The sequence below is a fragment of the Fonsecaea erecta genome, assembly GCF_001651985.1.
Source record: "Fonsecaea erecta strain CBS 125763 chromosome Unknown Scaff3, whole genome shotgun sequence".
NCBI classification, from domain to species: domain Eukaryota; kingdom Fungi; phylum Ascomycota; class Eurotiomycetes; order Chaetothyriales; family Herpotrichiellaceae; genus Fonsecaea; species Fonsecaea erecta.
Genome location: NW_017387246.1, coordinates 3,301,928 through 3,326,373, shown reverse-complemented (window position 1 = coordinate 3,326,373; position 24,446 = coordinate 3,301,928). Strand labels below are relative to the sequence as shown.

The following is a 24,446-nucleotide window of genomic DNA, read 5'->3' as shown; positions in this document are numbered from 1 at the left end:
CCTTGACTGACAACGATCTTGATGATTCGTTGTGGACGAGACCGCCACATCCATATACAACACCTCTGTCTCTTGCCTAAATGGATCTTGCACGGACGCCCCTAGTGTTCATTCACAGGTTAGTTAGTCAACTTATATTATATATAATTTACTCGATCCTAGTGTGATCAGGGGAGGACTCCCTCCCCTGCGCTTTTTCTGCTCTCACAATCCCCAGGATGGCCGGTCAATACATGGTGTTCGGACTAGTTGGGTGACAGACAAAGAGGCAGTGCACAAGAAACGAGTCTTGTTGATCATGCAACGGAGGCATTTTCAAGGTTCGGCAAGGAAAGAAGAAGAAGAAGAAGAAGAAGAAGACATGGAACAAATTTCGTCAAGTCAAGACACGCAGATGATTGATCTCCTTGCTCTCCTTCTTGATGGGGGGTGCTTCCATTTCTTGGCCAAGGACACATAAATGCGCCGCCTAATAGACGATATCTTTCTTAATCAGATCTGCGCCTTTTTCAGCGACCGCATAAGTAGTCGCCATAATGTTCCTGTGATACGGGAGATTAGCATAACATGCCGGCAGAGGAAAAAGAAGTGAGAGAGAGCTGAGACTTACCCAGACACATGGCCGGGGAAGATCGAGGCATCTACCACCCTCAGGTTCTTGACCCCCTTCACCTTCAAGTCTGTGTCCACCACCTCGCCCAGTGCACAGGTCCCGATCAAATGATACTGTGTGCTGATGTGGTTCTTGACGTACTCGATCCTCTTCTCCTCGCTGTCCAGATTCTCGTTCTCGGGCGGCAGTTCTCGCTCGGCCAGTGATTTCGCCAGCAAGGGATGTTTGGCGACCTGATCCATCCATTTCATGCCCGCCGCGAGGATCTTGGCGTCGACCTCGTTCCGGAAGTATCCAGGGTCAATCTCCGGGGGTGCCAGAGGGTCTGAGGATTTGATGTGGACCGTTCCCCGTGATAGAGGGTGCTCGAGGCACATCAGCAAGGACAGCTGTTGTTTTCCACTGGGTGGTTTGCCGAAGAACAAGGTCTGATCTGAGCCCTTGGCCACGTCAAGCCGGCAAGGAATACAAAAGGTTTGGAGATTGGCAAAGGTTGGGTCACGGAGCTGATCGACGATCACCTAGAGCACAAGAAAAAGGTGCGTCAGTTCAGCACCATCACAAGAGGTATTGCAGGCACTTTTTCTGGTTTTGCATAAAGGGGAACTAATTACCTTCTCTTGAGCCTTTTCAAAGTCCGTCTTTGCAAGCGACTTCTGCTTGATTTCCTTGATGGTTGCCTCGAGCTCGTCGGGAGTTACCAGGGACGCGTATGATACAAACCCCATCATCATGCCCGGATTGGCATAGAGCCCTTTCTGGCTGGTCTGGTAGAGGTCTTGCTGCACCTTGTTGAACTCTTCCCCGTGTAATGCGTCCATAGAATCAATGCCGGGTTTTAGGTCATACAGGATTCCACCGAGGACATGATCCTGGAAATTAGCGCCCACTCCCTTATTCTCAACGACGCACTCGACACCAGCAGCCCTAAGAACCTCAGGGTCGCCAATTCCGGAGAGCTCAAGCAATTGAGGGCTTTGGATCACGCCGGCGGACAGAATGACTTCGCGCGTCGCGTCGACGCTGTATTTCTGGCCCTTGTGCACGAATTCGACGCCCTTGGCGGTATTTCCATCCAGGATGATCTTGGTGGCCTGTGCTTCAGTCAAGACTTTGAGGTTAGGTCGTCCTAGATTGGGGCGAAGGTATCCGGTTGCGGCGTAGGATCGCTTGCCGGGATCGTCAGTCCTGTTCACGGCTCCCAGACTCGAATAAAAACCCAGATGGTCGCCGCTCCAGCCGTCATGAATCGTCTTCTTAGTCCCCGTGACTTCATATGCGGCTTCGGCGAATTCCACCTCCAAGGGCATATACCAGTTGTTGAAACTCGTATGTATGGGCCCATTGGATCCATGGTACTTGTCTCCCCCTGCAATAGGCATGAATTGTGGATCACTGTGCCTTGGCGTGTTGTCCAACGCTTGGTGCTTCTTGAAGTAAGGAAGCATATCCTCCCAGCCCCAACCAGGGTTGCCCATTGATTCCCATCCGTCGTAATCCTTCCTTGACCCCCTGACGTACATGAGATAATTGATCGCAGAGCTGCCGCCAAGCACTTTTCCGCGAGGCATCGAGTAGATCTTGTTGCCTGCATTGGGTTGTGGTGTGCTGGTCATGCACCAGTCGTACTCTTTCCTGCCGATCTGCAAAGAGCGTCAGGAACCTCGAGTGGGATCGAGCGTCATTCTACTCACCATGGTGGGATAGAGCGAAGGAGTTGACACGCTCTTGTCATCCATTCGATTCTCCCCGGCTTCCAGGACCGCCACCGAGATATTGGGGTCTTCGGTCAATCGAGCCGCGACCGCCAGACCAGCGGTGCCTCCTCCAACCACGACAAAGTCATATTTGCGAGACACCAACTCATCGACAGAGCAGAGGGCATTCGAAGAGCCATTCATATGGCCGTTGACACCGTTTGTGACAGACATCGCAACTCAAGAAGAGATTCGTGCACAGCAATTTCAGCAGGCGAAGAGACGGAGACGTTGGAACTACAACTGACAGAACAGCAAAGCACTGATTTCTCTCAAGACACCTCACAAGCCTACCTGTCGACCAGTCCATCTTGTCAATCAGGACCACGTCCTTCTGCTTCCCCCGCATGCGGACCTGAGCAGCCCGAGGAACATGTTTTGCGGGGTGCAGCCAATCGCTGAGATTCCGCAGAGGCCTTGATGGTGTGAGGGTGACGAGGAAAAGAGGAGAAGGCATCAGATTCGAGATCTGTGTCCGGGATGATCATCTCGGAATCATGGATGGCACATCATTCAGCGAGAGCCTGTACGAGTAGGTACGCAGTGGAACATGGTTGGACACAACAACCGACACGGCAGTTGGTCGTACACAATGGCGCCGGACCACCGACACTGAGCCTAGAAGGGGCTAATGGCGGGTGATTCAAGGTGTGATAAAAGACTGGCCAAAAATAGTGAGAGGCGTCACCAGCGGGAGCGAGCAGAAGGCAGTGTCTGAAAGCGAAAGTTGCAGCCGCAGTCGCAGTCAAAAGGCCGGAATCGGGAACGTGACATCGGCGCTTGTGGCTCTGTCTCTGTCTCAGTCTCACATGCCAAACACAACAAATTTTTCTTCGCCTTTTCTTCTCTCTCCATCCAGACAACACCAACAACTTGCCCCCTTTTCCCCTTTTGATGTTTTACTTTTTTGGAAGCCCCCAACCCGTTGTTGGTTCTTTCGGTACCCTTTCGTTGTGGGTAGAAAGCGTCTCTTTTCTGAGCTGAGAACCATCAATGACAGCCACTGGACGGCTCCCTCCTCTCGCTTATCTCGTCCTCAAACAGTACATGTGCTCAAAGTGTTGGGTTCCATCGTCTGTGGACAGTCTTTCTTTGGGGCTTATTCGTTGCACCCTACGTGACCAAGGACACATTGTCATCCACAGACGAGAAGATGATGGCAGAATCTACGCTATGTGACACCCTGTCCCACGTCCCACGTTCTGCGTACAGTATATCTCAGATCTGTCCATCCGTCTCCCTCAGTTGCTGATCTTCCTTCTACATTCTGTCTGATTTGTGTGGTCACTGCTTGTGGTCTTCGTCTTATCCACTCGTCTTTCCGCGTCCTATCTTGACCCTCGGCAAGCATTCCACTTTGATACTCTGTCAGGACCTTGCACAAGCTCGTTTTGTTGTTTATCGGCACTCCGACTTTATGCACTCTCCCCCAAAGTGCACTTATTCAGCACATCCCACCTCAGACCACACGTCATCTGTTCCACCAATACTGGCCTCACATCCTTCTTGCAAACATATTTGGATTCAACCGCGTCTTCGAGGACTGCCAACCGAGTGCCCCCCATTCAACTCCCGTTAACCCAGCCTTCCTTCAGTCCGCCATGTCTCATACCAAATCATCCAGCCGATACTACTCCGACTATGAACGGGCTCTCGAGAAAGCTGCTGAACGGCCCAAAACATCCCCGCCTCCATCTACTCCTTCATCTCGAACCTCCTCGTCTACCTCCTTGCAGCCTGCGGCACAAGTAGCCGAGTGGTGCCATCAGATGCACTTGATCCAGAGGCGGAAATACGACTGGTGTAACGGCTGCTATCCGAGGGCTGCACCTCCGCCTGCATCAAGCTCCGTCCGAATCCCCCCCCAGAAGGTGCTGCAACAATCAAGAAGGAGCAACGAACCTGGTCACGCATACCAATAGACCATCACCCGGAACGAATATCATTGTCCGAAACTTAGCATGGTGTTGGGGGTATCTTGGGACAGACGAAAGTCTTTCTGGAATGTAAAAGCATAGGTTTTAATCTGACTGTTAAATAGATGGAGAGGAAAACCACGGGTGAATACATATCACGCACTACCGTCCATTGCCCTGGCTCGGGCGGCTTTTAGTTTCTCAACCTGCTCTTTGAACTTTTGTTCATATGCTTCTTGTCTGAAGACCTTTTCATCATTAGCGTAGAACTCGTCAGTTATGACAAGACCTCATCATCCATACTCTTGTCGCCTCTAGAGCGCTTGGCTGTCCAATCTCGGGATCGGCCCCGGCTTCCAGGAGGATGTCGACCACTTCAGCTTCGTTCTTGAAAACCGCTCCTGCCAAGATGGATTGCCCTCGATCATTGATGCGGTTAGGATCTGCACCGTGCTGTACCAGCAGTGAGGCCAAGGGGGCGTGGCCGTGATAAGAGGCGAGCATCAGCTGAGTGGGTTAGTCGTTTGGCAGAGAAAGACCCCCGTGGTCTGGGGAAAGGTGGTAATCGCAAAGTTTCCAATGGTGTTCCCATTACCCCGTCTTAGCACGTACCAATGTGTCCCCCTTGTCGTTGGTCAGATTCGCAGGTAAACCCCGAGGCAAGGCTTGCTCGAATATATCCATCTGACCCGACCGGGCGGCGTCAAAGAACCTTCCTGCCAGAGCAACGGCTTCTGGCGGAAGCTCGCCTGACTGTGAATCGGCAGTCGGGGCGGGTATCGATGCGGGTTCCATCGTGTCTTGGGGTGTTTGTATATTGCTGACAGCAGAACAGGATGGTGACTGACCCTCGGTCGTGCTTTGGGACTTTTGATATTGTGTACATATTCTGAGACGAAACTCGGCAATTTGTCGGAATGACGTCGACCAATCGCACTGCTACCGAAAACTGAAGAGAGTGCTGACAACATTTTAGCAAGGGGTGTGCTACATGGTCAGACCAGCTATAGACCCTGAGGACCAGCTTGTCTTTTCATCCCAGAAGCAATCCACGCCAGGAACCCAATAAGGGGGCACCAAATGACAGCCTCGCACGTGAAAGGAGGGGCATGTACAAGGCTGAAGATGCCGAGACACTGGAGTGTTAAAGAGGATAAGCGTACTGTCGATTGCGTGCTCAAGTCTCTTGCTGATTGTCTGGCTTCAACGCAAATCGATACCCCGAGTGGACGGGTGGACACCATTTCTCTACCGCTGACAATGCTCCCGTCCTTCGTTAAAGCTGCGTGCTTTCCTTGCTCCTAAGTGCTGATGCCATTATGGATCCCACCCGCATCATGGAGCACGAGGGGCAAGCAATCATGCCACTAGCTGGGAGCAAGGATTTTGTCCCACGAGTTGACCACAGGCTTGTTCGAGAAAGGCAGGGAAAAAAAGATTTGTCGCCGCCTGAGTCCTTCTATTTGACTAGTATATAACTCCTCGCCTTACCCCTCCATCGCATTCTTGCGCCATCGCAGTCTTGTCCTCACGCTTGCCTTCTGCCGCTTGAACCAATTTGCAACACTACACACAGACACCCTCAGAGAAAATGGGATCTACCGACCGCCCCGAACCGTACGTGGCCTCTCTCTCTCTATCAAACCTGTCTGAACTCCAGAAAGAGCATTACTAACGATCCTCTAGCCTTCGTCTGGGCTCAATTGCCCCCAACTTCCAAGCCCAGACCACCAAAGGCCCCATCGATTTCCACGAGTTCATCGGCAACAACTGGGTCGTTCTCTTCTCGCACCCGGAAGACTTCACCCCGGTCTGCACGACCGAGTTGGGCGCCTTCGCAAAATTAGAGCCAGAATTCACAAGAAGAGGCGTCAAGTTGATTGGGCTTTCGGCCAACACCATTGACAGTCACGGAGAGTGGATCAAGGACATCAACGAGATCAGCGGCAGCAATCTGGAATTCCCCATTATCGGTGACAAGAACAGACAAATTGCGCTCCTCTACGACATGATTGACCACCAGGATGCGACCAACGTGGATGAAAAGGGCATTGCCTTCACCATCCGATCCGTCTTCGTTATTGACCCGAAGAAGGTCATCCGCACCATCCTGTCCTACCCTGCGTCGACCGGTCGCAACACGGCCGAAGTGCTCCGAATCGTCGACTCGCTGCAGACTGGCGACAAGCACAAGGTCACCACCCCGATCAACTGGGTGCCCGGTGACGATGTGATTGTTCACCCCAGCGTCAAGACCGAGCAGGCGAAGGACATCTTCCCCGAGATGAAAATTATCAAGCCATACCTTCGAACCACACCACTGCCCAAGGAGAAGACCAGCGCTGCTTAGGGGGGTGGAAAGAAGATGACGGGACATAAATTTGATACCACTAAATAGGTAGTGGCGTTGAAAAGCGCCTGTGAAGAAACAACCACGGGATTCGACTCCGTATACAAATGAAAGCTCGTTCTACGACATGTGTCAGCGCGAACAGATTGCAGACATCTGATTTGAGATTGTTTCCAGGCGGGTCGTGTCTGTTGGTCTTATCGACGTACCACTGATTTCAGGTCAAGCAATGACAGAGCAGGACGAAGTACCCCATACTTGCTCGTGCTCCTCTCGCCCCTTCAGCCCCTGAACCTGGTCATGGGTAAGTACCTGGACCTGTCCGGAACCTGGAGAGGACCCGGAGCAGGACAATTGGCTGCCACAAGCCCTTTAAGGCTGCTAGTAGCCGGCTTGGCGGGGCGGCAGCTCCCTTTAACATCGCTTCTTTGCCCCCCCAGTGCCCACCCGTGTCAGGGACTGCGCCAGTAACAGTGCCTGGGTGAGTGCCAGTGCCAGCCGTAGCTCTGACTTCTGCGCAGGGAAAAAAATCCCATCTAGACCTGACATGGAACAAACTCCTCTTCCGCTACACAAAATTCCCCCCAATGTCCTCATAATTCTCCTACAGTCCTCCACCGAGACCCAGTTGTACAGATCTGGACATTTTCTTCTTCTTCAGATCCAACCTCGCATGACGTTTGTAAGCCTTCTCTCTCTTCAATTGATCGCGGTCGGGTTTTCGTCGATAGATTTCCATCTCCCCGCCCCTTTTCGCTGACACCTGCCCGAGTGACACGGGAGAGAAAACGACCCTTCACGAAAAAAGCGACATCCCGAGACAGGTTCTTTGTCCTCTCGGTCAGTGGTCTATCTTTTCTCCCTCTGCGTTCATGAGATCTTTGCGCCACCTTTGCTGCCCAATTTCGATCCCGCCTGCCTCGCCCTCAATATGGCCGGCTGGGACAAACGAACGCGTGTGCCTGTACCCTTGCTCGCGATGGCCTACAAGATCGAAAAAGGGGAACTTCCCCGTCATGCTCTATGATCGATAATGCTCTTTCCCACTCTGTTCATGTTGTCTGCTCATTTGTCATATTGCTGTGGTCCTTGCAAATTGCCCTCTTAGAACTGGAGCTGACAGTCATGACTAGGTTTCGACGAAAGAGTGCTGGGAAGCAGGATTCTATTCCTCAGCTAAGGGAGTCGCGGTTCCTCACTTCACATCTTGACCCACCATCACCTGAGGAACACCACTGGCCGCCCATATCGCAGGTAGCCACAGACAGCCGCCCCAAAGGCGTGGTTTCCAGCGTTTTCACTCTCTGGCAGACTCCGTCCTTGCCGTCGGTGACAACAGAAAGCTCTGCTCTCTCGGTACCCTCGCGACAGACACCAAGCGAGGTTTCTAGGTATCGATTAACGAAGTTACCAGTCCATGATTATGTGCCAGACCCGGCTACGAAGTCTTCCAGTACCACACGATTGCCACGATATGTACCCATAATAATTCCCGAGTTTGCACAACCGTCGTTTACTAGAGAACTGTACTCCGCTACGTCACAATCCGATACCCGGACACTACAGACCACTAATTCATCACCAACGACTCCGACACTGAACAGCCGTCCTCCGGACTCGAGACATTCGGATGAGGCTGGCCCGTGTTCCGCGGCAGGACTACGAGACTGCGAGGAGGAAAGGGACCCAGTGTCCACGATCAAACGGGTGGAAATGAACAACAGCCAAGTAAGCCTTGTTTCTTCGGAGGCGAGCAACGACGGCACAAATGGTGTGAACAAACCAATGGACCAAGCCGGTGGAAATATCGGCATATTTTCTTCCGCCTCTCAGCATACCTCTGCTCCGACGAACTTGTCGGGCCTAGTTTGCAATGTGCACCGGACGACAGGAGACGAGCCCCCGGGCCTGGTTGGGGCAACGACAACAATACTAGGGGACAAATTGTATGTTTTCGGGGGGAGAGTACATTCTCGAACGAAACCACAGTTATCTTCGGACCTCTACGAGCTTGATCTCATCCGCCGACATTGGACCAAGGTCGATGCACTAGGGGATGTTCCGCCTCCCCGATACTTTCACAGCGTCTGCGCCCTCGGGGACTCGAAGCTGGTTTGCTATGGTGGCATGTCACCCGCACCACACAGGACCCCTGCGCCCCCGGCTCAACAGGGCAAGCCAGAAGGCCAACCCGAGGTCGTGGTCATGTCCGATATCCATATCTTCGATGTGCCAACACGGACATGGACCCTGATATCGACCCCGGAACATCCCCAAGGGCGGTACGCTCACTGTGCGACCATCCTGCCATCCTGCGCCGTTTTTACGTCTGCCAACGCTCCACTCTCCGCCATCCAGCACAATCCACCCTCGTCCGATCCTCACTCGGGCACGTTGGGAGTCCAATTGGACGGAACAGGAGGCGCAGAAATGATCGTCGCCGGTGGGCAAGACAGCACCAATAGTTATATCGAGCAATTCAGCGTTTTCAACCTGCGCAGTCTAAAGTGGACAGGCACGACAGATTGGGACCGCAAATGTGGAGCATATAAGAGCATGGTCGCGCCCTTGACAGGATTGTCGGCGGAGCTCATCGGCCAAGGGGTTCCGCTGGACGATCCCCAGGTCCAGAGCGCAAGTTCGCATCCCGGGACGTCGATGCTGATATACTCCAACTACAATTTTCTGGATGTCAAGCTTGAGCTGCAAGTCCGGTTACCCGACGGGACCATAGAGGACAAGACCGTGACCGGATCCGTGTCTCCGCCTGGGCTGCGCTTTCCCAACGGCGGCGTCATCGACAGCCAGTTCGTGGTCAGCGGGACATACTTGACTTCGTCCAAACACGAGTATGCGCTCTGGGCGCTTAATCTCAAGACTCTTACCTGGGTGCGGATTGACACGAACGGGTCGATTTTTTCGCAAGGGAGCTGGAACCGAGGGGTGTTGTGGAACCGGAGGAATACCTTTGTCATTCTGGGGAACCGGAAGCGGAGCCTGGTGGACGACTACAACCATCGCCGGATCAATTTCAGTCACGTTTGCATGGTTGAGCTGGAGGCGTTTGGCCTTTATGACAACCCCCGAAGAATGGCCCCGACCTCGGGTTATGTGTCGGTATCTGCTCCGAACATTCCCCCGTCGATGCAATCGAGTCTTCTAGGACAAGCAGCCGGCGGAAGACCGTTCAACAGCACCGCCGAACAACTCGGCCAAGCAGCTTTGAGTCTGGCCGAGCTGTCCGACATGGAGATTGTGGCATTGGGCGGCGAAAAGATTCCGTGCAACTCGTACATTCTGTCCCGACGCTGGGGTCCTTTCTTCAATCGGCTGCTGGCCGAGTCTGTTTCTACTCACGAGAACGTCAGTCTTTCGGACGGCGCCACGCTGAGGCCAAGCATGCGGTCACAGGCCAGCCGCAACTCTTCGCTGACCATCACCCCGGCTGTGGCGAACGGCCTGGCGGTGTCTGGAGCAGGGAGTGACGGGATCTTGGATCCGCAAAGATCACTGAGTCGGTCGACGACCAGAACACTGGTCGAGTTGCCCAACACCATGAACATTCCCCCGTCGAGTCGCCCGAGATCCTTGTATCTGCCTCACATGGCTCCCACGATTCACCTGTTGCTGCACTTTCTCTACACGTCTTCGCTGCCGCCGGTCGGGTCACCGTTGTGCACACCACAAACGCTCTGCTCTCTGTTACAGATGGCCAGACCTTACCAGGTCGACGGACTGCTTGAAGCGACCGTCGAACGGTTGCATGAGGTATTGGAAGGGCGAAACTCGGCGGCAGTCTTCAACGCGGCTGCTATGGCTGCAGGAGGTGGTCGAGGCCTCCGGGGTGCTGCCGGCGGCAACCTGGTTCACATGGGTCGACGCGAGAGCGAAGCCACCACCATTGCAGAGTCGACCTCGGGTCTCGCAAGCAAGGCTGCTGGGCTCAAACTGGCGACAAACTATGAGGAGCCTAGTAAGAAGAGAGGACACGGGAAGTCGAGCTCGATGGATTCCGCATCGACAGCGACTTCGGCGTCGACGTCGACTGATATGTCCCGGACGGACACCGAGACTTCGGGACAGGACGACAACGCCGAGCACAATGGACATGGAGATAAGGAGTCTCAAGAAATATGGACCGGCGATCTCAGCTCAGTGATTGGGCTTCAGAAACGGGGATTACGAGGATTGATGGAAGGACGGCGGCTGAGAGAACGGGCAAATACTGGAGGCACGGGCGGTGAATAGGCTGTGTTACAGTTGTATTGCCTCGTACAAATTCCTAGTCCCGAGTATTTAGATGAACATGACGGCGAGAGCTGAGCACGTGCTGATGCACATTGCAAATTGTCTTCAATAATAGTGGCTGGCATGTGATGGCTTTATGATGTACAGACAACGGAATGCCTCGGCACCTGTGAGATTGTCATCGATCCGCCAGGAACATCATCTGACACGACCAAACAACGAATCAAGCGACGGGTAAATGGACCCAAACAATCATCGGAGTCCCCGGGTTACAGTAACTTGATTCCTTTTTCTGTGGAGGAGCGTGACCTACGCTGCTTGACAGTAGTAACTCGGCCATGATGTTATGCGGGCGCCGGCGTGTGGGTTCCTGGTCTAAGACTGCCGGGGGCATGTGAAAACAATGATCAACCTGACGTCGCTCACTCCCTCCCTCCCTTTACAACCTGACTGCATTCTTCTCCCTGATTATTATTCCCTTTTCCTTGATCCATTCTCCGTTTCACCCAAAAGTCCTTGTTGTGCCTGTTCCTACCTACTTGGTGTGCTTCGCATTTCATCTTCCATTCTGATCTAGGTCCAGAAGCAGGGCCACCATGTCCAAACGATTCTCGACTGCGGATGTTGCCTCGCACAACAAGGCCGACAACCTCTACATCATCGTCGACGAGGATGTCTACGACCTGACCAAATTCCAAGACGAGCATCCCGGTCAGTCGATGAATGCCCCATCCCCGTGCCTTCCCGCCGTTGGAAAAGCCATACATACTGACCCCCGGGCTGAACAGGTGGGAAGAAGAGTGAGTATCCGACCGACCTTGACCTCTGGTTGCACGTCGACTAATCACGCGCTGGGACAGTCCTGCAGCGCGTGGCTGGAAAAGACGCCTCGAAGCAGTTCTGGAAATACCACAATGAGGGGATCCTCAAGAAATACAAGGCCAGGTTGCAGGTCGGCTCGTTAGACACCAAGAAGGTTGAGGCACCGCCCACGCCGCCCGCGACCCCTCCCGCGGAAAAGGTCCAGCCGCAGGCAGAACCTGGTACCGTCGCTCCGTCACCGGGCCCGGCGGCTGCAGAGGAAGCGGAGGCGTTGGATCCCTTTGGGTCTCTGATTCCCTTTGGCGACCCCAGCTGGTATCAAGGTGTACGTGGAAGGCTTCCCCAATCACCGGGTGGCGTCGACTAAACGGGCAACAGTACCATTCTCCCTACTACAACGAGACTCACGCGGCCCTCCGTGCCGAAGTGCGGGAATGGGTCGAGAACGAGATCGAGCCCTACGTGACGGAGTGGGATGAGGGTAAGAAAGTGCCCGACGAGATCTACAAAAAGATGGGAGAACGAGGCTATCTGGCCGGTCTTTTGGGAGTCAAGTACCCGACGCACCTGGTCAAGAACCCCGTCAAGAGTGTCCCCCCCGAGAAGTGGGACCTGTTCCACGAAATGCTCCTAACGGACGAGCTGTCGCGAACCGGTTCCGGTGGGTTGGTGTGGAACCTGATTGGAGGCTTCGGGATTGGGTGTCCTCCGTTGATCAAGTACGGTAAGAAGGAGCTCGTCAATCGCATTCTCCCGGGTATCCTGGCTGGGGACAAGAGAATATGCCTGGCTATCACCGAGCCCGACGCCGGTTCCGACGTTGCCAATCTCACGTGCGAAGCCAAGCTATCCGAAGATGGCAAGCATTTCATTGTCAACGGCGAGAAGAAGTGGATTACCAACGGCATCTGGTGCGACTACTTCACGACCGCGGTGAGGACTGGTGGTCCGGGAATGGGCGGCATCAGTCTCTTGTTGATCGAGCGCACTGAGGGAGTGAGCACCCGACGCATGGACTGTCAAGGTGTTTGGAGCAGCGGAACCACCTACGTGACATTTGAAGACGTCAAGGTGCCTGTGGAGAATGTCCTAGGCAAGGTCAACAAAGGTTTCCAAGGTAAGAAAAAGGACTGGCCACTGTCGAGGATATCAGCCGCTGATTCAAGCCCACAACAGTGATCATGACCAACTTCAACCACGAAAGAATCGGCATCATCATCCAGTGCCTGCGTTTCTCCCGCGTGTGTTTCGAAGAGTGTGTCAAGTATGCGTCCAAGAGGAAGACGTTTGGACAGAAACTCATCAACCACCCGGTCATCCGCATGAAGCTGGCTCACATGGCGCGCCAAATCGAGGCCAGCTACAACTGGCTGGAGAATCTGGTATACCAATGCCAGCGGATGGGTGAGACGGAGGCCATGCTCCGGTTGGGAGGTGCCATCGCGGGGCTCAAGGCTCAAGCGACCACGACATTCGAGTTCTGCACCAAGGAGGCGGCCCAGGTGTTTGGCGGTCTGGCCTATTCACGTGGCGGACAAGGAGGGAAGATTGAGCGACTGTACCGTGACACGCTGGCGTACAAGATCCCGGGAGGCAGCGAGGAAATCATGCTGGATCTGAGTATGCGACAGAGCTTGAAGGTGCACAAGGCACTGGGCATGAAGCTATGAGTCATGTATGTACTTGTATGGCGTATGTAGAATCCCACCATCATATCTTGCACGTTGGTACTGCAGGTAGAGTCGTCCTTCCTCTTCTTCTCATACTGTACCTACTGTCCCTCGTCCATACTGTACCTACTGTCCCTCGTCCATACTGTATGTACCTACTGTACTCGGTAGGCTGTGGAAGTCCGTGGCCCCGCAAAGCAAAGACTGTGAATGGACGAGTTTCAGGCGGACAAGTCAATGCGACTCAACGTGACTCCACCGAGCAACTTTTTGCCCGCATTTCAAGGTTTTCACTCGTCGCTTCGCTCGTATGATGCAGGTACAGTAAGTAATAGGTACTCGGTGCAGCTATACTGGGAGTTTGTCTCTCCTCCTCGTCTACGTCACCAATCCCATCAGAATTTTTTCCCTACCTAGACATGGCTTCACCCGCAAGCGAGGAACAGGCTTCGATGATCGAGCCCCATTATTGAACGGCTGCTTTTTCGCTCACTCCCCCTCCACCACCCACCATCAGCTGCTTGCCCTGCGCCTCGATCTCGCCGCCACTTGAAGTCAGGATGTGGTAGAACATTCCCCTGCTGTTCAAGCTTTGCCCTTTGCCCCAACCATCTTGCATCTTACATATTCGTGGCCTGCCCCGTGCTCCAGCCCTGTCTGCAGCTCATTGCTCGTCCCGTCCAAATTTTTCTGTAACTATATAACATCTTCATTTCCCTTGATCTATCGACTCGTCACGCTCGTTACAGCATTATAAAACACATCACATATTTACACAAACATGCGTCCCTCGCAGATCCTCGCCCTCCTGGCTGCCCTTCCTTCCACCCTGGCTGCCTACAAGGGTTTCAATTATGGTTCTTCTGGCAACGACCAGTCCGCCTTTGAGGGCCAGTTCAATTCGGCCAAGGCCTTGGGCTTTACGTCTGCTCGCTTGTACACCATGATCCAAGACGGTACCACCAACACGCCCATCTCGGCCATCCCTGCCGCCATCGACACCGGCACGACACTCCTGCTGGGCTTGTGGGCGTCGGCTGGCGATGCGGATTTCGCCAATGAGCTCGCCGCGCTCAAAGCCGCCATTACCCAGTATGGCACCGCCTTTACCGATTTGATTGCCGGCATCAGTGTGGGCAGCGAAGATATCTATCGCATCACCCCTATCGGCGTCGAGAATAACTCTGGCGCTGGAGTGGGCCCCGCTACGATTATCAACTATATCAATCAAGTTCGATCCGCCATCGCCGGCACCTCGGCGGCAGGCAAGCCTGTCGGCCATGTCGACACCTATAATGTCTGGACCAACTCCAGCCAGAACGATCTTATTGGAGCCTGCGACTTCCTCGGTGTCGACGCCTATCCGTGGTACGAAACCACCAAAGCAAACAGCATCCAGAATGCCAACGCGACCTTCTGGGGTGACTATGACGATACCACTGCTGCCTCCCAGGGTAAGCCTGTCTGGATTACCGAGACCGGCTGGCCCGTGTCAGGTGCGAACAGCGGAGAAGCTGTTGCCTCGGTCGAGAATGCGCAGACTTACTATGATGCTGTCGGATGCACCGCCTTCGGCGAAGGCATCAACACTTGGTGGTACACCCTCCAGGACAGTGGAGCCAGCCCAAGTTTTGGTGTCGTGGGTGCTGGTTCACCTCCTCCAACCACGCCGCTGTACTCGTTGACCTGCTAAGCGCAGCGTTTGGGGTAATAATAAGTAATCTGACATGTCCATACTAGTATACATAAAATTGGTGTGCATTGGATTGGGATAAAAGCTGGGGTGACTGGGTATCAACAATCATAGAAACGACCATTAATGAAAATATATATCACATATCAATCCACGGAAAAAACATGGCTCAAAAGCTCTTGATCGTGACGAGATGATTGAGATTTTCAGATCAGCCTCGTGCCGACCGTGCCAGCCAATCAAAGCGCATATTTTGGGGAGTGTCGGCACTAAGCCAGATTCGGCCACATCAACATCTCGAATGTAAACAATCGCTTGTGCATTGAGTCTCAAATCTCTCGTCTCCCCCGCATTCGCCCATCTGCTACTCAGTACTACTAACAACAGCTCTTCTGCGTGGCTCGTGCTTTCGCAGAGCACTCAGCACCACAATCCCTCTCCTTCCAAGCCGTGATTTCCGGTGTTGTAACGCTGGAACCGTGACCATGGCGCCGAGGAAAGCTGTGAGCCCAGCAAAACCTCGACGTGTCACCCGCGCCCGAGCAGCCGGCGCCGATGCTGCTGCTTCGACAACAACTGCAGAAGCACCCAAGCGCCGAACCACCAAAGCCTCTGCCGTCCCTACCACCAGTCGGGCACAGGCCCTGGAGGCCAAATCGCGGGTGACCAAGAAGTCCGCATCTACAACTGCGAGTAAGACGACAAAGGGCGGACGAGTAAGCACGAGGTCTGCCAAGCCGGCACCCGTAGAGAAAGAAGACGACAGTGAACATGACGACGACGACGACGACGACGAAGAAGTTGCGGTGGAGGTCGCAGTTACAAAGCCACCAGTCAAGCCGTCGAGGACATCCACGAGGACCACCGCAAACACCTCAGCTCCCGCCGCGACTGCTGGTCTCGCGGCAGCACCGAGACGACGAGTCAAGGTCACGCCATTGATTCCGAATGAGACTCACCCTGAGCCTGCCGCTCCGCCGCCTGCGGAAGAAGTCAAGCCGGAAAAGAAGCCATCCGCAAGGGCGAAGAAGGAAAAGGCCACGCAAGAAGAAACAAGGCCAGCTACTTCACGAACTAAGAAAGAGACTGTCACCAGTAAACAGAGCAAGGGTGCCAACGCGGAGAATGCGAATCCAGAGCCCAAGAAGCGTGGACGAGGTCGGACTGCCCAGTCTGAAATGGAGCCAGAGGAAGAGCCGCCGCAGGAGTCCACGTCTACGGCAGCCAAGTCGCGTGGAAGGTCGAGGAAGGAGAAGGTCCTTGCACCACCAGTCGAAGATACCAAATCTGCGCCTACCACTACTAGACAGACTCGAGCGAGGGCCGGCTCGACGAATTCCTCTGTCGTCGCAGAGCCTACAATTAGTGTTATGATCCCTACGAAGAAGAAGGTTACTTTCGAGGCGCTCCCCGAGGATGACGATGAGAAAGAGAACAAACGTCCCAGGAACATGACCAAGACCAAGAGCACAAAATCGGCTGCCCTTAACAAGGCTGAGACGGCGGCCACCGGCATGCGTGCTAAACCGATCCGGAAGCCTGCTACTACTAGAGTAACGAAAACCACCCGAGCAACAGGTGCAGCCAAACCAGTAAAATCCAGACCTCAAACAGCAGGCGAGACCACCAGCAAGATCCAGGATCGAGCGTTGACCCCCAAGAAGATTACACAAGTCGCCAAGGCAATGCCCGCAGACACTGACGATGATGAGGAAGATGAACTGGCGGGAGCGAAGACTCCAGTCCGCGATCTCAGCCTCTCGCCCAAGCGTGGACTTGCCGCCGCAGCGACACGACCGTTGTCGCCTGTCAAGAGACTCGACTTCTCGCCCGGCCTCCACTTGGCATCGCCTCAGAAAAGCGATGCATCAGCGATTATGGGCATGCTGAGTCCGCCGCGACGACCGGCTTCCCCAGCCAAGGACTCGTTGAAGGAGTCCCCTCGACGAGCGCCTGAAGGCGTCACAGTCTTCCGAGCCAGTGTGCCGGACGCTCATATCGGCGGCTCTTTGGTTCTGGACCCTTCCTATACCCAATCCATTCTTCATCAATCCCCAAAGCGAGGTTTGTCTGATAAAATGGTCTTTCCCCCGTCGGCCGTAAAGTCGCGAACCACTCCGCTTAAGACGTCTTTGTTGTCTTCACCTGCCCGACGGCTCTTCTCGCCTTCGAAGCAGAGGACGCCTGCTCAGATGACACCCTCATTCAGGAGAATTCCCGAGCAAGAGTCGCCCGAATCGCCAAATCACGACGAGGCAGGGCCGCCACATGAAGAAAGCGAAGAAATTGCAGTGTCTTCGCATTTCAGATCTTCCATGTCACCGCAGCGGTCTGCCAAGTTGTATAGACTGAGTGAAGATGAGTTGGCCGAAGAACGCAACGTGGAGATGGACTTTGACCAGTCCGTTCTAAATATCAGAAGCCCTCTCAAGGTGGACAAGGTCAAGCCAGTTTCCGAGACCCTGGCCGAGGAAATGGTCGTGGATGATCCCCCGGTTGAGGACGATGTACATTCACCTGTGGAGGGAGACGGCTATGGAGAATGCATGGAGGTCCATGCCATTGACAACACAGCTGCAGTTCCCGTTGAGGCGGACGAGACCATTGCGGATCCCAAACTTGAACAGAGTGAGGCTTCTGACGAAGAGGAGGGATCGGGCATTATTGATCCCCGAGAAAATCAGGCTCACACTGCTGAAGATTTCCAACAAACTGTCGGGACTTCGGTCAAGAAGCCAAGAATGTCAGACGCTCTCTTCAACCGCGTTCGGGAGGTCGACGACGATTCTGACGATGAGCTCGCTGGAGATCAGACCCCAGCCAACCGAGTTTTCAAGCCCACTTTCGGACCAAGCATGACCAGTGCCGGAATTCGGTCTCGTATCTCGACTGGAGTCGTGCCGCAGAGCGCATCCAAGAACCTGGGCTTCACTCCTCTGGCGGCGCAAGTCCAAGGTTGGCGTGCTGCTAGTCCTGAGAAGAAAACTGCTGTCACTGCAAAGTCCCGGGGGCTGTTTTCGCCTGTTGCTCAGATGCACATCGCCGGCTCAGTCGAGTTGAGCAGGCCAGATACTCCAGGTCGCGAAGCTTCCAAACGAAAGTCAACGGCCAGCCGGCATTCTCTGGCTCCTTCACTGACCGAGAGCCCTTCGAGACCGGACTTTTTCGCCGAAGGGATGGCTGCGCTCGACTTTGAGGTTCAGGTAGGAGCTGATGCTGCTGCGGCAGATGATGAGGATCTTCACAACTTGATCCCGCAAGACACCTCGGAGCGTGATACTTCTGACCAAGTGAATGATGAGGTGGACAGTGAAGCTGAGGCTACTTCCGGAGAAGATATGGCAAAATCAAGCGAAGAGTTGACGACCGACCTGGTCAACTATATCAACGCATCCGATACCGCCATGGTCGATTTCAAGGCCCTGGCACACGAAGCCGAAGATCTCGCAGCTCAGGAAGAACATGACGAGGAAGCTACTGCTGACGAGCAGGAGGCCAACGCGACCGTCCCCACTGTGATGCTCGAAACGGTTAACGAGGAGCAATCTATGCTATCGGTCTCAACTTCTTCTGGCTCATATGGTGATGAAAACACAGCTCCCGTCGAGCAATCTGCGACAGAGGAGTCTGACACCGACGAAACGGAAGAATTGCCCACCGAGGAGAGCGCCGAATGCCACGCCAAAGTGATCGTCGAACCAGAAGAATGTCATGACGAGGATGGTCACGGCGTTTCTGAGTATGCAGAGGAACAAGAGGATGCCATGAACGCACCATCAAACACAGAGGACCAGTTGTTTGAAGTCACCGCAATGAGCATAGAGACCTCGCCGTCTAGGAACGACTGCACTCCTGCGAAGGTCGACTCTGCCATGCAGGAAATGGATTTCAGCGTGACTCCAGTACGACCAGACCCCAGTCTCCCAAGAGTCGTTCATACCGTGGTGTCCAAGGTCCCTCTTCGGCCTGAAGGAGCAGTGGCTCCTGCTTCGTCGCCGCTCAAAGTGCAGAGAAAAAGGCCGAGGTCGCTGTCTTCTTCGCACGTCCAAGCCGTCAAGAGACGTAGCTTAGGTCCCAGCTTGGAAGCCCCCTCTTTTGAAATGAACCCTCTTGCAACCCCGAAGGCGAACGTCGCGTCGGTCGTGTCGCCTCAGCGGCGCATTCGCAGTGCGGCACCAAGTCCAGCAAATTCACTCGCCACAGGGTTGTCAACTCCTGGTCAGATGAGCTTTTGCATCGAAGACTTTGGTGATAGCACACTTGATGGGATCGAGCTACCGGAGGAAGAGCTGACGTCTGATGATGTCGAGACCGAAGATGCTTATCAGGATGAGAGTTTTTTGACTGTTGGCTCTGCCTTGTTCAGAACGCCAGCGGCCACATCGAAGAGAAGCAGCATTGTCTCTTCTACCGCGCAATCAAACACGGCCAACACACCTCGCTACGCCATGAGCACAAAGTCAAGCACTAGCCGGGTCACAGCCACTCCAAAATTCACGCCCTCGAAAGGAGCTGCCTCCGCGTCCAAGACACCTGCTACTAACGCCAGAGCCAAAGCTCCCAGCACTCAACAGAAGCCGAAATCTGCGACCAAGACTCCACAAACAGGCCGGAATCCCTTAAAGCAGGTCGGAAATGGGGTTCTCCATGGAGCAGTTGTCCATACCGATATCCACACCAGCGAAGGGATGGATGCTTCTGCCTTCTACATCGACATGCTCACATCTATGGGAGCGCGAGTGGTCAGAGAGTGGAGGTGGAATCCGAGAGCCAGCATTAACCAAGACTCTACTGACTCGGAGGCACCAATTGCGAACGTCGGGATTACACATGTCGTCTACAAGGATGGTGGAAAACGCACATTGGAAAAGGTTCGCGCGGCCAAGGGCCAAGTTCTTTGTGTTGGGGTTGGCTGGGTCCTAGACTGCATGCGTGAAATCAAGTGGCTAGATGAGTCTGCTTACGCCGTCGATGCAAGTATCATGCCTCGCGGCGGATCTAGGAGACGCAAATCCATGGAGCCCAGAATGCTCGTCAACGAAAATGGTCTACTTTCTGCAAGCAGGGAGCAACGGCGAAGCCTCTCTGCGGAGTACGCGGGATTGACTGGGAGGATGAAGCAGGAGTTGATCAACACGCCGGTTAGGGGAAACGAGGTATTTGGACATGTTGAGCATCCCCGAAGCTGCATCGGGGTCGAAGACGAATCGGAGATTAGTTCGACGTACAACTCACCAACCGCCGCGACCGTCTGGGGAGGTGGTGACACTGCCAACGTGGGTGTTCTGATGGCTCAGCAGGACTGTGAGACGCCTGCTTCAGTCGAGCGCAAAACGAATACCGCAGCCATATCGACGCCAAAGTCTGTTTCCTTGGATGTGGACTACGATCCTCGCACGGCAGCTACGCCGTTGACTCCTTATCTCGTTGCAAAGGGACGGGAGCTGGTGCAGATGAGCGCTCCGCCGAAGCAGATCAACAAGAGCATCTTCGATCGTGATGACGATGATGCCGGCGCTGCTGGGGGAACAGCAACTGGCGGGCAGAAGTTCCACGTCAAAATGAAGGGCAAATCGGGCAAAGGTGTGCTAGATGCCAGGAGGAAGACTCTGGGTGTGGGTGTTGCTGGAGTGGGATTTCAACCTCGTTTCGGGAGTCCACTGAGAAAGGAGTGATGCGATCTTGGCCGGCGAGAGGAAGTTTCACGTGGTTAGTTCTTGGGCGGGAAGCACGTTTCGGAAGTATATAGACCGAGCAGAGCGACTCTAGCCTTGGAAATGCGGGTATCTCGAGACATTTGGATGGAAATCCTGCGAGTTTGGCGTTACGGTTGGACTGGACTGGATTCTTGGTTGAGACTGGGTTTGAGAATGAAAACATGAACAATGCATATGAAGAAGGAAGAACCACAGCAGTTTTGATCTGATCTGATTCGAGTTGATTCAATTCGTGGACGTCGTTCTGTCCTTCCACCATTCATCCCTACCCTGCGCCCAGTTTTTCTGAACCGGGTTATTATCGGATGATCGATCCATATGGCCATGCGGATATCATGAACCGTAGGTACATGCCACCATACATACACCGTGCTGTCGTCTGTCGTCTGCCGTCCGACATCCCTGTCTGTCATGAACCACTGAACTATGGCATACATATCCCGTCTTTTTCCCTTCCTCCTGCTCCTCCTTTTCCTCTTCTTCCTCCCCCTCTTTCCTCTCTCCATCCTGAGACTCACTCACTCAGTCACGCCGCCGTGGCGGCGGCGGCGGCATCATCCCGATAAAACCCGGCGACGAGAAAGGCCAGCTCGAGGGCCTGCTTCTCGTTGAGCCGCGGGTCGCAGAAGGTGGCGTAGTTGAGGCTGAGGTGGGCCTCGGTCAGGCCCTCGGCGCCGCCGATGCACTCAGTCACGGCCTCGCCCGTCAGCTCCAGGTGCACGCCACCCAGGTACGACGCGTGCGCGCGGTGGATCTGCAGGGCCTGGTGCAGTTCGCTGAGGATGTCAGAGAAGCGGCGGGTCTTGATCGTCGTCGTAGTCGTCGTGGTTGAAGGAGGTTGCCCTGCGGAGGAGGTTGTGGAAGACGATGGTCCGACGGCTGCTGGTTCGACCGGCGCAGGAACGGCGACAGTGGCGTTGCGGCCGTTGCCGTGCATGGGGTCGCACTGCCACACCACGGTGCCCTGGTGTCGCGACTGCTGCACCGCGCGGATGTGACCCGGCAGGTGGGCGGCGATCTTGTCGCAGCCGTAGCGGGTGATCAGGACGATCTTGCCGACTTCGTGGTCCGGGTTGAGGATGTCGAGCAGCGGGACCAGGTCCGCCGCGGGCATGCTCGGGCCGACCTTGACGCCGATGGGGTTCGCGATGCCCCGGAAGAACTCGACGTGCGAGTGTGTCAGCTGGCGCGTGCGGTCGCCGATCCAGAGCATGTGTGCCGAGGTGTCGTAGTAGCCTTTGGTCGGGGGCAAAGGGGGCGGGAGCTGTGTCGGCAGGGACGTCTTGCGGGTCTTGGACGGGGTTTGGTGGTGACTACTGATGGGCGAGGAAGGGCGAAGGGAGGCGGTTGGTTGATGGTGTTGGTGGTTTGCCGGGTGTTTGAACTTTCGGGTCAGGGATTGCTCGTATTCCAGCAGCAGTCCCTCGTGCGAGGTGAACAGGTCAACCGTCTCCAGCCCGCCGCCCGTGTCCAGTCCGATGGTGCGCATCATGTCCAGCGTGTCGGTGATCCGCTCCACGATGACCTGGTATTTGTCCCGCACGGTGGGGTCCCGGACGTGACCCAGACTCCAGTCGAGGGGCGCATGGAGGTCGGCGAGGCCGCTGGCCAGGGCGGCGCGCAGGTAATTCTGTGTGGCGGCCGAGTGGAAGTACGCATCCACCAGCCTCTTGGGGTCCGGCTCCCGCAACGCCGGGTCGGCCTCGTAGCTGTTCAGGATGTCACCGCGGAAGCTGGGCATGGAGACGCCGTCGACGACCTCGGTCGGGGACGAGCGCGGCTTCGCGTACTGGCCGGCCATGCGGGCGACGCGGACGACCTTCTTCTTAGCGCCGTAGATCAGGACCAGCGACATCTGGAGGAGGAGCTTGACTTTGGCTTCGATCATCTCTTGCGTGCAGTAGTCGAACAGCTCAGCGCAGTCGCCGCCCTGGAGGAGGAAGGCATTGCCCCGGGCGACCTCGCGGAGTTCGTTCTTCAACTTCACAATTTCCTGCGGCGTGACCAGCGGCGGCAGCGTGTTCAGTTTCTGGACGGAGGCGTCGAAGGCCTTGGCGTCGCTGTACTGGACGGACTGGACGATGGGCTTGGTCTTCCAGCTAGAGGGCGTCCAGGGCCCGGTTACGGCGTGTTTGGAAGTGCCGTTTGTCGCCATGGTATAGTGGTTGGCGTTTCGTGCAGTTTCTTCCTCGATGTCTTTGGGCCGACTCCCCGGAATGGACGAACGTTCCTCTACACGATTTGAAGGTCCCAAAGCAAGCTATGCTGTCGAGGACAATCGCTGAGACCCGCAAGCACGTTCAGAAGATGGCTTTCCAAAATCAGAATGCAAGAGGTATAATACAAGGGATGAGTCACTGCCAGAAGAAAATGGGGCAATGTAGTTGTAAGCCGAGAGACATCAAGACTCCTTAGACGCTCAGCAGTACAACCTAAAGAATATCCTTGTTCAGGATCAAATATTGAGCCCTTCTACTTTCACCATATGTCGGTGAAAAAAAAGATGTCGGAAGTTGAAGTCAAGAACTCGAATGGCCTGATATAGCGCTATTCCATTTACAGCTAGCGGCCAACAACGGTGGATTATTCGCCGGCCAAGTGCGACAATTGAGATTCCGCCCACTGCACATTGCAACGCACGACAGCATTTTCTCTGTACTTCCCCTCCCTCAACGATTGAACATCCTGGAACAAGATGGCGGAACCAATCCCCTCGGCCTCAACTGCGGCTGTGGATGCCGCAGACGACGAAACGTCCCAGAACCTCCCCAACAATGCCGAGGACCGCAAGGCCGCGGCGGCGCTCAATTCTCTGAATGCGAACGAGATGTCGACCGAAAATGGAGAGGGCGGCACGAGGCAGCCCTCTGCGGCTGACCAAGAAGCGCTGGGGAAAGCCATGTCGAGACTGGAGATCGCCAGCGGCGTGGGCAAGAAGAAGGAAGACACCACCAAGACCCAGGCGAAGAAGGAGGTGGAGGTGAAAAAGAAAGTCAAAATCGCTGCCGAGGACGTGAATCTTCTGGTGTGTATCGTTCTGGGTGGTCTCTTTGGGACTGTGCACGAGTTGCTAATGTTATGGGACAGGTCGAAGAGCTGGATCTATCAAAGACCAAGGCCACGGAGCTATTACGATCACACGACGGGAATGCTACGTTGGCACTCAAGGCCTTTATCATTCCGGCAGCGAGAACATGAGCGTCCTTTGGGAAGCTCGCTGTAGGGTGGTACGAATTCCTGCACTCGAAGCACTGGTTTACTCCAAATCCTCCGGCCCAGCGACACCACAAGCGCATCCTGACTCGGAGTCCGCGTGGGCCTGTTCAGTCTGTGCTGTCGAAGCTGGCTGAACCCCCTTCATGGTCAGTGAACTGCACAGGATAGTTAAGCTGTGCTCTGAACCTGTCACATCGTACAGAAATAGGGGATCAAGGACAGAGAGGGCTCTATAGGGCAGACCAAGTGGTCAAAAGTTTTGCGTGGCAGCATTGTGAAAATCGAGATAGATCGGTTAGCCCGAAGGGGCCAGCCAGGCTTGGACCATGATGAGGGGCAGCCTATGAAGATGCATGCCAACAGATAGTTGAGGATGCAGATTCCCGAGCCGTGGGTCAAGCGGCGTCCTGCCAAACAGGCTATATACGAGGAACTCCGGCAGAG

At 54.8% G+C, this 24,446-nt stretch overlaps 10 protein-coding genes across 10 annotated transcripts; 7 read left to right on the top strand and 3 right to left on the bottom strand.

Annotated features, from left to right (window-relative positions):
* Nucleotides 1-469: 469 nt before the first annotated feature.
* On the bottom strand, nucleotides 470-2,544 carry AYL99_04451 (hypothetical protein; the record flags this gene model as incomplete). Its single annotated transcript, XM_018835965.1, has 4 exons — nucleotides 470-542; nucleotides 611-1,134; nucleotides 1,228-2,256; nucleotides 2,308-2,544. The coding sequence occupies 4 exons, from the start codon at nucleotides 2,542-2,544 to the stop codon at nucleotides 470-472; spliced, it is 1,863 nt and encodes a 620-aa protein (XP_018695615.1).
* Nucleotides 2,545-3,971: 1,427 nt separating this feature from the next.
* Nucleotides 3,972-4,292, top strand: AYL99_04450 (hypothetical protein; the record flags this gene model as incomplete). The annotated part of the gene is made up of 1 exon (XM_018835964.1): nucleotides 3,972-4,292. One exon carries the CDS (start codon nucleotides 3,972-3,974, stop codon nucleotides 4,290-4,292), a length of 321 nt encoding a protein of 106 aa, XP_018695614.1.
* A 149-nt stretch (nucleotides 4,293-4,441) lies between these two features.
* AYL99_04449 (hypothetical protein) lies at nucleotides 4,442-5,081 on the bottom strand (the record flags this gene model as incomplete). Its single annotated transcript, XM_018835963.1, has 3 exons — nucleotides 4,442-4,534; nucleotides 4,590-4,793; nucleotides 4,899-5,081. 3 exons carry the CDS (start codon nucleotides 5,079-5,081, stop codon nucleotides 4,442-4,444), a joined length of 480 nt encoding a protein of 159 aa, XP_018695613.1.
* Nucleotides 5,082-5,877: 796 nt separating this feature from the next.
* AYL99_04448 (hypothetical protein) lies at nucleotides 5,878-6,636 on the top strand (the record flags this gene model as incomplete). Its single annotated transcript, XM_018835962.1, has 2 exons — nucleotides 5,878-5,903; nucleotides 5,973-6,636. The coding sequence occupies 2 exons, from the start codon at nucleotides 5,878-5,880 to the stop codon at nucleotides 6,634-6,636; spliced, it is 690 nt and encodes a 229-aa protein (XP_018695612.1).
* A 1,785-nt stretch (nucleotides 6,637-8,421) lies between these two features.
* AYL99_04447 (hypothetical protein) lies at nucleotides 8,422-10,884 on the top strand (the record flags this gene model as incomplete). The annotated part of the gene is made up of 1 exon (XM_018835961.1): nucleotides 8,422-10,884. One exon carries the CDS (start codon nucleotides 8,422-8,424, stop codon nucleotides 10,882-10,884), a length of 2,463 nt encoding a protein of 820 aa, XP_018695611.1.
* Nucleotides 10,885-11,480: 596 nt separating this feature from the next.
* AYL99_04446 (hypothetical protein) lies at nucleotides 11,481-13,376 on the top strand (the record flags this gene model as incomplete). The annotated part of the gene is made up of 5 exons (XM_018835960.1): nucleotides 11,481-11,595; nucleotides 11,673-11,684; nucleotides 11,745-12,031; nucleotides 12,085-12,823; nucleotides 12,883-13,376. 5 exons carry the CDS (start codon nucleotides 11,481-11,483, stop codon nucleotides 13,374-13,376), a joined length of 1,647 nt encoding a protein of 548 aa, XP_018695610.1.
* A 781-nt stretch (nucleotides 13,377-14,157) lies between these two features.
* On the top strand, nucleotides 14,158-15,069 carry AYL99_04445 (hypothetical protein; the record flags this gene model as incomplete). Its single annotated transcript, XM_018835959.1, has 1 exon — nucleotides 14,158-15,069. The coding sequence occupies one exon, from the start codon at nucleotides 14,158-14,160 to the stop codon at nucleotides 15,067-15,069; it is 912 nt and encodes a 303-aa protein (XP_018695609.1).
* Nucleotides 15,070-15,554: 485 nt separating this feature from the next.
* Nucleotides 15,555-20,744, top strand: AYL99_04444 (hypothetical protein; the record flags this gene model as incomplete). Its single annotated transcript, XM_018835958.1, has 2 exons — nucleotides 15,555-20,684; nucleotides 20,742-20,744. 2 exons carry the CDS (start codon nucleotides 15,555-15,557, stop codon nucleotides 20,742-20,744), a joined length of 5,133 nt encoding a protein of 1,710 aa, XP_018695608.1.
* Nucleotides 20,745-21,312: 568 nt separating this feature from the next.
* Nucleotides 21,313-22,941, bottom strand: AYL99_04443 (hypothetical protein; the record flags this gene model as incomplete). Its single annotated transcript, XM_018835957.1, has 1 exon — nucleotides 21,313-22,941. One exon carries the CDS (start codon nucleotides 22,939-22,941, stop codon nucleotides 21,313-21,315), a length of 1,629 nt encoding a protein of 542 aa, XP_018695607.1.
* Nucleotides 22,942-23,481: 540 nt separating this feature from the next.
* Nucleotides 23,482-23,984, top strand: AYL99_04442 (hypothetical protein; the record flags this gene model as incomplete). Its single annotated transcript, XM_018835956.1, has 2 exons — nucleotides 23,482-23,811; nucleotides 23,874-23,984. 2 exons carry the CDS (start codon nucleotides 23,482-23,484, stop codon nucleotides 23,982-23,984), a joined length of 441 nt encoding a protein of 146 aa, XP_018695606.1.
* Nucleotides 23,985-24,446: the final 462 nt, after the last annotated feature.